The sequence below is a fragment of the Ursus americanus genome, chromosome X (genome assembly GCF_024610735.1).
Source record: "Ursus americanus isolate L20-20 chromosome X, mUrsAme1.1.p, whole genome shotgun sequence".
NCBI lineage: Eukaryota > Metazoa > Chordata > Mammalia > Carnivora > Ursidae > Ursus > Ursus americanus.
This window is the reverse complement of record NC_142164.1, coordinates 76885758-76898276: the sequence shown is the minus strand read 5'-3', so window position 1 is coordinate 76898276 and position 12519 is coordinate 76885758. Positions and strand designations below refer to the sequence as shown.

General features: G+C 40.5%; 1 protein-coding gene across 10 annotated transcripts in view; it reads right to left on the bottom strand.

The window, feature by feature from the left end:
* Positions 1 to 12519, bottom strand: part of PFKFB1 (6-phosphofructo-2-kinase/fructose-2,6-biphosphatase 1) — an 86705-nt gene that overhangs the window by 40001 nt on the left and 34185 nt on the right. For all 10 annotated transcript variants that reach the window (XR_015723270.1, XR_015723271.1, XR_015723272.1 and 7 more), the window contains one exon: positions 2527 to 2652. Coding sequence is in view for 6 of the 10 variants with exons in the window: in XM_087859539.1 (XP_087715665.1) it covers positions 2527 to 2652 (126 nt within the window). In the remaining 4 variants the exon portion in view is untranslated. Of the gene's footprint in view, positions 1 to 2526; positions 2653 to 12519 lie in introns of those variants that run through there.

The following is a 12519-nucleotide window of genomic DNA, read 5'->3' as shown; positions in this document are numbered from 1 at the left end:
TTTTTGGAGAAAGCAGCATTTGAACCAGTCCTTTTAGGAAGGCAGGCCTTTTATAGGCAGGCATGGGGGATGGGAGTGGGGAACAAAGACATTCCAGGTAGAGGAACACATAAGCAAAGGTATGACATTGGCAGGAAGCAGAACATGTTTGGGGGATGGTGGGTCATTCACTGTGACTGAAGCCTGAGAGACTGACAGGGGCAAATTGTGGAGGGCCTTGAACAACAGGCTAAAAAGCTCAGGCTTAAACCAGCAGACCAAGAAGACCCTTGGAGGCTGTAGGTATGGTAAGCTTTGTGCTTTGAAACATGACTCTGAGGCTTTGTTCTCTGTGAGAATGGACTGGACTGGAGAAGATGGAAAGCATGTGCATTAAGGCAGAGACCCATCCACCACCATTCCATACTCCCCTAAGACCCAGCAGAAGCTACTTGGAGTCTGCAGTCCTCCACAAGAACTAGTCCTTCTCTCCTCTTCTGCCAAAGTTCTACTCCTCCCACAGGACCAAGCTCAAATATACCCTATCTAGAAGTTTTCTCTGCCTTCCAGTTGGTGATTTCCTCTGTGAGCCCCCTCAGTACCCTGCTCTAGGATTCCATAAGTGACCATGAGGTGTTAGTATGCATCCCAGACAGATAGAAAACTCTTCAAGGACAGGGTGTGACTCTCATGAACTTTTGCATCTTCAATGCCTTGCATGGGTTTTGGAACATAAAAACCATTGGGAAATCCTTCACCAGTGAATTAGAGAAAGCGCATGAAGGAAAAGAAGAAATGGGAGAAAGAGAGGAGGAGAGTTGAAGAGAGGAAGGGAAGGGGAAGATAGATAAGGTGCTGGGATGGGCAAGAGAAAGGAGAGAAAAATAATGGAGAAAAGGTGAGTATAGGGACAATGTGGGATTATTTTTTCTTTCCATCCATAAAGCCAAGTAGCAGACCTGGCACAGTGAGTGTCAGGCTTTGGAATCAACCAGATGTGGGCTCATTTCCTGGTTCTGTCACTTGGTGGCCATGTGCTTTTAGAGGCACTTCTCCTCTTGGGCATTAATTTAATCAACTGTGGAATGATGATAATACTAGTTTCTTTTTCATGGGCATTTTAGAGCTTAAGAGTAGATGTTAGTTCTTTGAGGATAGGCATCCTATCCTACTTGTCTTTGCCCAATACCCAACAACAGCTTTGACACAGCTATGTTCTCAATGAATAATTAATGATTTAATAAATAAATGCCCAAGGAGAACTGTTTGCTGCACTGGGGAGCAGTGCTCCATTTCACAAGTGAGAGTCTAAGTACTTGCGTAGTGCACCAGGAAAGGAGGAACATGGTCCCAATAAAATTTTTCAGATAAGTTGATATTCATTGAAAACATCATTATAGTCATCTGGGATAAATAAAAAACATTGGCAGACTTTCTTATCTTTACCGTTTATATCCTAAATTGTATATGATGTGGGGGCACCCTATCTCTTACTGTTTAGAGCCTCTAAATGTCTTAATCTGGTCATACTTGAGAGAGGGAAAGGAATATGACCTGGTGCTCTGTCCCCAGAACAGCTCCTGGGGAGAGAGACCCAGACATGCACTACAACAACACACTCTGTAGTTAGTGTTGGCATAGAGGGGGCTGTCAGGAGGGTTGGTATGGGAGCTCACAGAACCACAGTCCTCTCAGGGGCAACAGAACAATCAAATAGGAGTGGGGATACAGGGTGGGGGTAGGTAGAGAAATCAAATGGGGGAATAGGAGAGAGTGATTACTAAATAACTGATAGTAAGCAGAAAAGAGACCACACTGAGGAGAATGGAAAGTTGGAAATAGGGAGTGAAGGAGGAGGTTGACAGGCAGAGAAGGAGGCCCTTCTGGATGTGGAAAAAGGCAGGACCACTTCCAGCTGGGGAGGGGAAGTCAACAAGCCCAGACCTAAAGAGAGGCTTGGAGAGAGTGGACACCTTCTGAGCTCCAGAGGATGAGGTGAATGAAGGTGCCCAGCTTTAGTGAAGACCTTGTGGGAAACTCTGGGCTGTGGCTTCAATGTACTTGATTCTACATAACCTAAGGCTTGAAGAAAATCTTAAGGTTTTGAGTAAATGGTAATGCTAATCAAAATAGTAATATTGGTGTGGTAATAATAATAATGGTAATAAAAAATAACAATGGTAATAAAAATAGTATATTACTGATAGGATTGTGTTACAGTCTTGCAAAACTGGAGGTCCCTGAGAACAGACATTTACTCTTACTAGTTTTCCTATACCTAGTACCCAGAATGCAGTTAGGCATAGAGTATGTGCTCAAGAAATTGTAGAACTTTTAAGAGTGTGGTGGTGGTTGTAGTAGTAGTAGTTACAGTAGTAGTAGTAGTAGTAGTAGTAGTAGTAGTAGTAGTAGTAGTAATCCTAAGATTGGTAATAATGTTTTGAGGCATTCCTGGTATTGAGGGAATGTTCTTTCTGAGGCCTGCTACCTTACTCTTCAGCCAGTGGCCAGGAGGGGGCTGTAGAACAAAGGGTTTCAGAGACATACCTTTAGTTGGTGTTCCTATCCAGTTGAGATATCTTGTGAGCTTCGTGGAGATGTAGGTCTTTCCTCGAGCTGGTAAACCCACCATGATCACCATTGTGGGGGAATTGGTAAACTGTGGTATTGATGCTGGAAGATAAACAAAATCTCAAAATCTTATCCCCAGGTTCCCATCATCTTCTGGTATCAGCTCAGAGATGTTGAATTGGAAAGACATCTTCTCTACCATTACAACAACAACAATAACAAAAACCTGGAAATTTTCAAACAGACTTTTGAATTCATTAGAAAACAGATTACATTGTGAACAGCTAACCCCAAATTCATAGAGACAGGCAGACATCTGCAGGGAGCAATAGGGCCCAGGTATTTGTTTATCTTTCATAGATACTACTGCACAACATATAAACTCATAAGAAGACTCAGCTAAAAATTTTTAATAAATTGCTAAAGGTTCACTGTGGGCTAGTATGGGAATGTGAAGCCCCTGGGGGCTGAAAACATAGGTGGTTTTGCATCCTCTAGGAATTCCACCTGCTGACAGGGAAGACAGAAGAATTCTGAGAAAGATGCCTTGTAGCTCTGGCTTGGAGAGAAAAACAGAATAGCAGTCATGGGCTGAAATGCCCAGACCATTCTCCCTCTGTATTCTATGAAACAAAAGCCTTAGACTTCACAGAGAAAGGGAATGCAACTGTAGTTTGAGAGCACTGGTAGAAATTAACCGCAGCTGACAGAGAGGAATGGCCATCACCATTGAAACTCTGATGAAATCAATCTACTCCATCTCCCCTAAAGAAAATAAGCCTTAATCTGCAGAAGCAAGGGCAACAGAAACTGAGGACACTGGTAGAAATTCACCACAGCTGGAGAAGGAAAATGGAAAAAATGCTGTAGCCCAGGAGGCATAGGAATATGCACTAGGCCCACCATTATAGTTAAAGAAGAGTCAGGAACACATGGGAAGGTCACACCTCCAAGACTGAGGATAAGCCTGCCTAAGACTGAGGCTTAATCAGACTAACATGAAATGTCATTAGTCCCCTATTCCCTATTACCAGACTAAAATAAGTAAAATAATAGAAGAGTACATCTTCAAAGTATGCAAAAGATAATTGTCTCCAGAGAGCAGCACAAAGGGAAGAATCAAGGCAAGAAAAAAATGGTCTGAAGAGACAAATCATCAGGATCAGACTCAGTTATGATACACATGTTGGAATTATCAGGCAAGGAATTTAAAATAGCTATGATTGATAAGTTAAAAGCTTTTTAGAAAAGGTGGACAACATGCAAGGTCAGATAGATAATTTCAGTATGGGGATGGAAAGTATAAGAAAGAATCAAATGTAAATGCAAGAGAAAGACACAGTAATTGATCTGAAGAATGTCTTCAATGTTCTCATAAGTTAACGTAGCGGAGGAATATATGAGATTGAAGATAGATCAGTAGAAATTACACACCCTAAAATGCAGAGAGAAAAAAAATAGTAAAAAACAAACAAACAAAACAAAATAGAACAAAACATCCAAGAACTTTGGGAAAGTATCAAATAGTGTAATATATTTGCAACATATAACTATCATATATATACATATGTAATTCGAATGTATATAGAGAATGCAATATATATGTAATTAGAATAACAGAAGGAGAAGAGGGAGATAATGGGAAAGAAGAAATATCTGAAGAAAGAATTGCCAAAATTTTCCAAAATTGAGTTATTGATACCAAACCACAGATCCAAGTATCACAAAGAATACCAAGCAGGATAAATAAAATTTAAAAGAGAAGCACACCACACCTAGACATAGCAAATTCAAACTGCAGAAAATCAGGCAAAAATAAAGTACTGAAAGAAGCCAGGAAAAAGGGGTGGTTGGAACACCTTACTTACAGAAGAATAAGGAAGAAAATTATACTGGACTTCTTGTCAGAAACCAAATAAGCAAAAAAGATAGTGGAATGAAAAATTTAAAGTATTGAAAGTAAACAACAACAGCAACAACAACAAAAGCCCCACAAACCCTGCCAATACGGAATTCTAAATTCAGCAAAAATGTCCTTTAACAACAAAGGCGAAATAAATACTTCTATTTCAGACAAACAAAAACAGGAAATTCATCATGGGCAGACCTGTCTTATAAGAAATATTAAAGAACAACATTTAGGCAGAAAAGATATGATATTGGTCAGAAAATTGGATCTACATCATTAAGAGCATTGGAAAAGGAATAAACTGAGGCAAAATATATCTTTTATTTTGCATATTTTTAATTGTTCTGAAAGATAACTGTTTAAAGCAATAATAGTAATAATGTATTGGGTGTTCATAGCATATATCAAAATGAAATGAAACAACAATGACACATGGAAAGGAAGGAAGAGTCTGGGAATATTCTGTTGTAAAGTACTTGTTCTACATGTAAAGTAATATAGTGTTATTTGAAAGTGAACCCAAATTATTTTAAAACATACATTGTAAACCCTAGGGGGACCACTAAAAAAAGTAAACAAACAAACAAACAAAAAACCCAAAACACAAAGATATATAAATGATAAGTAAACACAAACAATAAAATGGGATCATGAAAATGCTCAAATAAGATGAGGAAAAGGCAAAAAAAAAAGATTAAAAAAAGAAACAAAGAAGTCTGGGAAGACAGTGGTGGAGTAGGAAAACTCTAGGCTTGCCTTGTCCCACAAATAAAACTAGATAACTATCAAATCATCTTAAATAACCCCCAAACCAATCTGAAGACTGGCAGAACAAACTCCACAACTAAAGGTAGAGAAGAGGCCACATTGAAGAAAGTAAGAAGTGTGGAAACACACCTTTGGGGAGAAACAGATCATGGCCACCATGGTGGGGAAGAAGCTGCAGTTGCAGAAGAGGGTGAGAGACAGATGAGCACACAGGGGAGCCCACATGGGGAAGACAAACACTCATGGAAATGGACTTGGAAAGTAAGAGGGGCTGAATTTTTTGAGTTCTTGTAACTACCAGGGCTTAAAGCCTGGAGGTTTAATGGCCAGCAGGATTGGCTCTGGGAAAGCACAGAAGGCATTAAAGATGCTCTTAGAGAGAAAGCAGGGTAAACAGCCCGCAGGCATACAACTTGAAAACAGCAATCTGAAGAGTGCCTGAGACACACAATGGGGAGGTTATTTGGAGTGTGTCACTTAGTAGCAGCATTCAGGGAAAGACCCCTCTGGGAACAAAGGGAATGAGAGGCACCACTTCTCTCCCCCACCCCTCAGTTTAAGCACAGGACCACTTGTGGGAGCCAGCCAAGGCCTACCCTTGCTACCAAACCAGTTTATACCAAACACTGACCCCCCCCCCACACACACTCTGGTGGGACTGCCCTTCCTAGTCATGCTTGTCTCAGTTCCGTTATGGCAGGACCCTTCCCCTAGAAGACCAGCCCCAAACCCTGCCCACATTGCATCCCTCGAACCAGGGGTTTTGCTGGGCCTTGGTTCTTGCAGCAATGGTGAAAGCACAAGCAGACTAGAACACAACTAGTTAAAACTTGCCACACTCAGACCAGGTACAAAATATTGGCCACAACAGGTAATGAGAGCCTTTGCAGATGACTGGCCTAAAGGATAAAGCAGCAGGGGTACAATGGCAGAGCACATGCAGCACAAATGGAGACATGCCCTGAAACACTAGGCCATGGGGAATAGGGGACACTATACTAAAGGGTATTATAGGACCTCTTCTTCATAAGGCCATTATCCTCAAGAATAGGAGAAGTAGCTGACTTTCCTAACATACAGGAACATGCATAAGGACTTACATAAAATGAGAAGACAGACAAATTTATTCCAAATGAAAGAACTAGATAAGGCCATGACCAGAGGTCTAAGCAAAACAGATATAAGTGACATGCCTGACAAAGAATTTAAAGTAATGATCATAAAGATACAGACTGGACTTGAGAAAAGACTGGAAGGCATCAGTGAGGCCCTTAACACACAGATAAGGAATAACATAATAGAGATGAAGGGTTCAATAAATGAGAAACACACTTAATAAAATGAACAGCAGGCTGGACGATGTAGAAGAACAAATTAGTGATCTAGAAGACAGAGTAACTGAAAGTGATCAAGCTGAACAAAGAGAGAAAAAAAGAATTATACAAAATGAGAATAGATTCAGGGAACTGAGAGACTCCATCAAACATAATAACATTCATAGTATAGGGATCCCAGAAGAAGAGAGAAAAATGTGGGCAGAAAATCCACTTGCAGAAATAATAACTAAAAAATTCCCTAATCTGAGGAAGGAAACAGATATCCAGATCCAAGAGGCACAGCGATACTCCAACAAAATCAATAAAAGTATATCCACACCAATACATATTGTAATTAATTATCATATGGTTTCTCTCATCTATGGAACATAAGAACTAGGAAGATCGGTAGGAGAAGAAAGGGATAAAGAAAGGGGGGGGGTAATCAGAAGGAGGAATGAAGCATGAGAGACTATGGACTCTGAGAAACAAACTGAGGGCTTCAGAGGGGAGGGGGGTGGGGGAATGGGATAGGCTGGTGATGGGTAGTAAGGAGGGCACGTATTGCATGGTGAACTGGGTGTTATATGCAACTAACAAATCATCGAACTTTACATCAGAAACCAGGGATGTCCTGTATGGTGACTAACATAATATAATAAAAAAAAAACATTAAAAAAAGAGAATAGAAAAAAAAACAACTCTCTGCCATGTAGGAATAGAAAGAACATACCTCAACATCATAAAAGCCATATACAAAAAACCCACAGTGAATATCCTCAATGGGGAAAACATAAGAGCTTTTCCACTAAGGTCAGGAATAAGATAGGGATGTCCACTCTCACCACTGTTATTCATCATAGTACTAGAAGTCCTAGCCTCAGCAATCAGACAATAAAAAGAAATAAAACACATCCACATTGGCAAAGAAGAAGTCGAACTCACTCTTCACATATGATATAGTATTCTATCTTGAAGACCCAAAAGACTCCACCCCAAAATCACTAGAAGTCATACAGGAATTCAGCAAAGTGGCAGGATATAAAATCAAAGCAAAGAAATCAGTTGCATTTCTATACAATAACAATGAGACAGAAGAAAAAGAAATTAAGAAACAATCCCATTTACAATTGTACCAAAACCCATAAGACACCTAGAAATAAACCTAATTAAAGAGGGAAAGGATCTGGACTCTGAAAAGTATAGCACACTTATGAAAGAAATTGAGAAAGACAGAATGAAATGGAAAATCATTCCCTGCTCATATATTGGAAGAACAAATATTGTTAAAATGTCTATGCTACCCAAAGCAATCTACGCATTCAGTGCCATCCCTATCAAAATGCCATTAACATTTTTTGCAGAGCTGGAACGAATTATCCTAAAAGTTATACGGAATGAGAAAAGACCCCAAATAGCCAAAGGGATGTTGAAAAAGAAAACCAAAGCTGGTTGTATCACAATTCCGGACTTCAAGCTCTATTACAAAGCTGTAGTTATCAAGGCAGTATAGTACTGGCACAAAAACAGACACATAGATTAATGGAGCAGAATAGAGAACCAAGAAAGGGACCCTCAACTCTATGGTCAACTAATCTTTGACAGAGATGGAAGGAATATCCAATGGAAAAAAGACAGTCTCTTCAACAAATGGTGTTGGAAAAATTGGACGCCCACATGCAGAAGAATGAAACTGGACCATTTTCTCACACCATACAGGAAAATAAACTCAAAATGGATTAAAGACCCAAATGTGAGACAAGAATCCATCAAAATCCTAGAAGAGAACACAGGCAGCAACCTCTTTGACCTTGGCTGCAGCAAATTCTTGCTAGACATGTCTTCAAAGGCAAAGGAAACAAAAGCAAACTGAACTATTGGGACTTCATCAAGGTAAAAAACTTGCACAGCAAAGGAAACAGTTGTAAAACCAAAAGACAACCTACAGAATGGAGATGATATTTACAAATGTCTTAAAGGGCTAGTATCCAAAATCTATAAAGAACTTACCAAACTCAACACCCAAAAAACAAATAATCCAGTCAAGAAATGGGCAGAAGACATGAACAGACATTTCTCCAAAGAAGACATACAAATGACCAACTGACACATGAAAAAATGCTCAACCTCACTCAGCATCAAGGAAAAACAAATCAAAACCACAATAAGAAAACCACCTCACACCAATCAGAATGGCTAAAATTACCAAGTCAGGAAGCAACAAATGTTGGTGAGGATGAGGAGAAAAGGGAACCCTCTTACACTGTTGGTGGGGATGCAAACTGGTGCAGACATTCTGGAAAACAGTATGGGAGTTCCTCAAAAATTTAAAAATAGAACTATCCTGTGATGCAGAAATTGCACTACCACATATTTATTCAAGGAATACCAGCATAGTGATTTGAAGGGGCACATGTACCCCAATGTTTATAGCAGCAATATCCACAATTGTCAAAATATTGAAAGAGACCAGATGTCCTTCAACAGCCAAATGGATAAGGAAGATTTGGGATATATATCCAATGGAATATTACTCAGCCATCAAAAAGAATGAAATCTTGCCCTTTGCAATGATGTGGATGGAACTAGAGGGTTTTATGCTAAATGAAATAAATCAGTCAGAGAAAGACATATCATATGATTTCACTGATATATGGAATTTAAGAAACAAAACAGATGAACATAGGGGAAGAGAGGGAAAATAAAATAAGACAAACTCAGAGAGGGAGACAACCCATTAGAAACTCTTCAATATAAGAAACAAACTGAGGGTTGCTGGAGGGGAGGTGGATGAGGGGGTGGGGTAACTGGTGATGGGCATTAAGGAGTGCAATTGATGTAATGAGCAGTGGTTGTTACATGCAACTGATGAATCACTAAACCCTAACTCTGAAACTAATACTATACTATATGTTATTTAATTGAATTTATATAAAATAGATAAAATCATTGAAGTTAAATATGTAATGTCTAGATTAAACAGCAAATTTAAAAATGGTGAAGAGAATTCATGAACTTGAAGATAAATCTGAAGAATTTATAAAGAATGTACCATAGGAAAAGGATAAAAATATGAAATTGAAATAAAAGCATGGATAGAATGGAAAGTCTATCATGAGCCTGATTGCAGTTCCAGAAGGAGAAGATAGAAATAATGTGGGAAAAGCAACATTTGAATAAATTATATGTGAGAGAATTTTTCAGAATTGAAGAAAAATATCAGTGCTCAGGAAAGGAAAGCCCAGCTTAAAAAATAAAAATGAAAAGAAGCAACACTTAGAAAAATCATAATAAAATATAAGAGCACTAAAACCAAATAAATATTGAAAGGTAATAAGGGAAAAATAATCCCTAATAAGAGCAACATTTATATTTTCAATGCACGTATCAATGCAGTAATGAAAACCAGAGATAGAGGAATAATATCATCAAAGTCTTATGAGAAAATAACTATTAAGTCAGTATTGTGTATTCACCAAAACTCTTTTCAAGAATGAGGACGAAATAAATACATTTTCAAGCAAACAACTGAAAGAATTTATCAACAGACCTTCAGTATGAGGGGTTGTATGGGATATACATAAGGAAGAAGAAAAGTGGTCCCAGAAGGAAGGCTAACAGTAAAGAAGAAATGGTGAACAAGTAAAATGGCAAACATGTAGGTAAAAAGAAGCCAACATGGACTTGGAAAATGACAATAAAAATGTCTAATTTGGGGGTTTATAAAATAACCAAGGAACTTCCCGTTTCTGTTCCAACAGCTTGTAAGTTAGTGCTCTTATCCTTATGAAAAACTGGTCAATCTGAAAATTAAGGACTTTTCTTGGACCCATCTGAGAACTGAGGTCATATAGAAAACTGCCACCCTGAGATATGAAGTCAGGCATTTCTAAGACAGACAGCATCTAGTTTACTTACCTGGAGCAGAAAGCACTAACTAGTTGGAACAATTAAATAGTAATTTTGGCATACTGCTGGAGACTATGGACTATCATGAGAATTAGGAGCACCTGAGGCCTGTGTTCTTAGGATCCTCCACACTTTTGCAGAAATTTCTTTCAGGAAATCCACAAGATTTTCACTTTGAGGATACAAGAGAGCTCCCAGTAGGACACTGGCAAGAGGAGGGCAATGGTATCCATTGTGAACTCCTCTTAGACTCTTCTCCCTAACAAATGCATGGATTCCAAAAGGAAGGACTTTGCCATTCTAAATTTTACAACAGCTGGGGGAAGAAAAGTCTGACCCACATCAACTTCTCCAGCATTAATATCTCACCTAAGGAGAACAATAATAGCCACAGTCAACAGAAGAGAGCACTTTAAGGTAATAGACTAACAATGCTATAGGCAGAGAAGGATCAAAACACTTCTAATGGGGGGGGAGGAGTTAAGATGGCGGAGGAGTAGGGGACCACTTTCTCAGCCGGTCCCCTGAGTGGAGCTAGTAGGTACCAGACCAGCCTGAACATCCATGGAATCAGCACGAGACGCAGGAAGATACATCTGGATCTCTACAAATGAACATCTCCAGCGCTGAGTATTGAGGTACAAAGCAGGGAGCCATGAAACCACACACAGATATCGGAAGATAAATGGAAGGGGGAGGGAGCTGCCAATTTCAGGCGCCAGTAAGCAGTAGCCACCTGCACGGGGGAGCAGGCAGACTCGAGGACTGCACCCGCGAGAGAACAGACTGAGACCGTGAGCCAGGGAGCGCGCGCCACCAGACTTCTTACGGAACTCCAGTGTGCTCACTGGAAACAGATTGAGACCAGGAGCTCCGGGAGCTTGCGGGGGAGGCTGGCAGCTGGCGGCTGGCGGCTGGTGGTAGTAGAAACACAAAGGACTGAGATGCGCAGGCCCTGGAAGTGAGGGCTGGGATGCTGGCTGTGGGGCGCACATCCTGGGACGGTACAGGGTAGAGCAGAACCAAAAGGAACAGAGTTAAAGTGGCCAGGACATCTGTGGAAAATGGTCAGCGATCCCTCTGATCTGAGACAGAGGCTGAGATTCAGCCACTGCTGCTCTGACTCTCAGAAGAGGCGCAGCAAACTGCCAGGGAAAGCCGCCAGAGAACAAAAGCCTGGAAATACCGGCTCACAGTGTGCCCATCCCATCCCCCCTTGCAGGGGACATGGAGACTCTACCCAAATAGGGCTGCCTGAGTATCAGTGCGGCAGGCCCCTCCCCCAGAAGGCAGGCTCAAAAATCAAGAAGCCCACATCCCAGGGTGCCTGGGTGGCGGAGTCCTTAAGCATCTGTCTTCGGCTCAGGGCTTGCTCCCAGCATTCCGGAATCGAGTCCCACATCGGGCTCCTCTGCTGGGAGCCTGCTTCTCCCTCTCCCACTCCCCTGCTTGTGTTCCCTCTCTTGCTGGCTGTCTCCCTGTCACATAAACAAAATCTTTAAAAAAAAAAAAAAAAAGAAGCCCACATCCCTAAGATCCCTATAAAACAAGGGCACACGGCCTGGGTCCCAGTCAATAATTTGGGCACTGGACAACCCCGCAACCTCTCCTCATCAGAATGACAAGAAGGAGAAATCCCCACCAGCAAAGAAAAGACAATGAGTCTGTGGCCTCTGCCACAGAACTAATGCATATGGATATAACCAAATTATCAGAAATGGAATTCAGAGTAACAATGGTCAATATGATGTGTAGACTTGAAAAAAGTATTAATGAAAATGTTAATGAGAATATAGAATCTCTAAGGGCAGAAATGAGAGTGAATTTGGCAGAAATTAAAAAATCTATGAGCCAAATGCAGTCAAAATTAGAGGCTCTGATGGCCAGGGTGAATGAGGCAAAAGAACGTATCAGCAAATTGGAGGATGGGTTAGTAGAAGAAAAAGCTAAAATAGAATCTGGACTCAAAAAAATCCACGCTCAGGAATGTAGGTTATGGGAGATTACTGACTCAATGAAATGTTCCAATGTCAGAATCATCGGCATCCCCGAGGGGGTGGAGAAAAA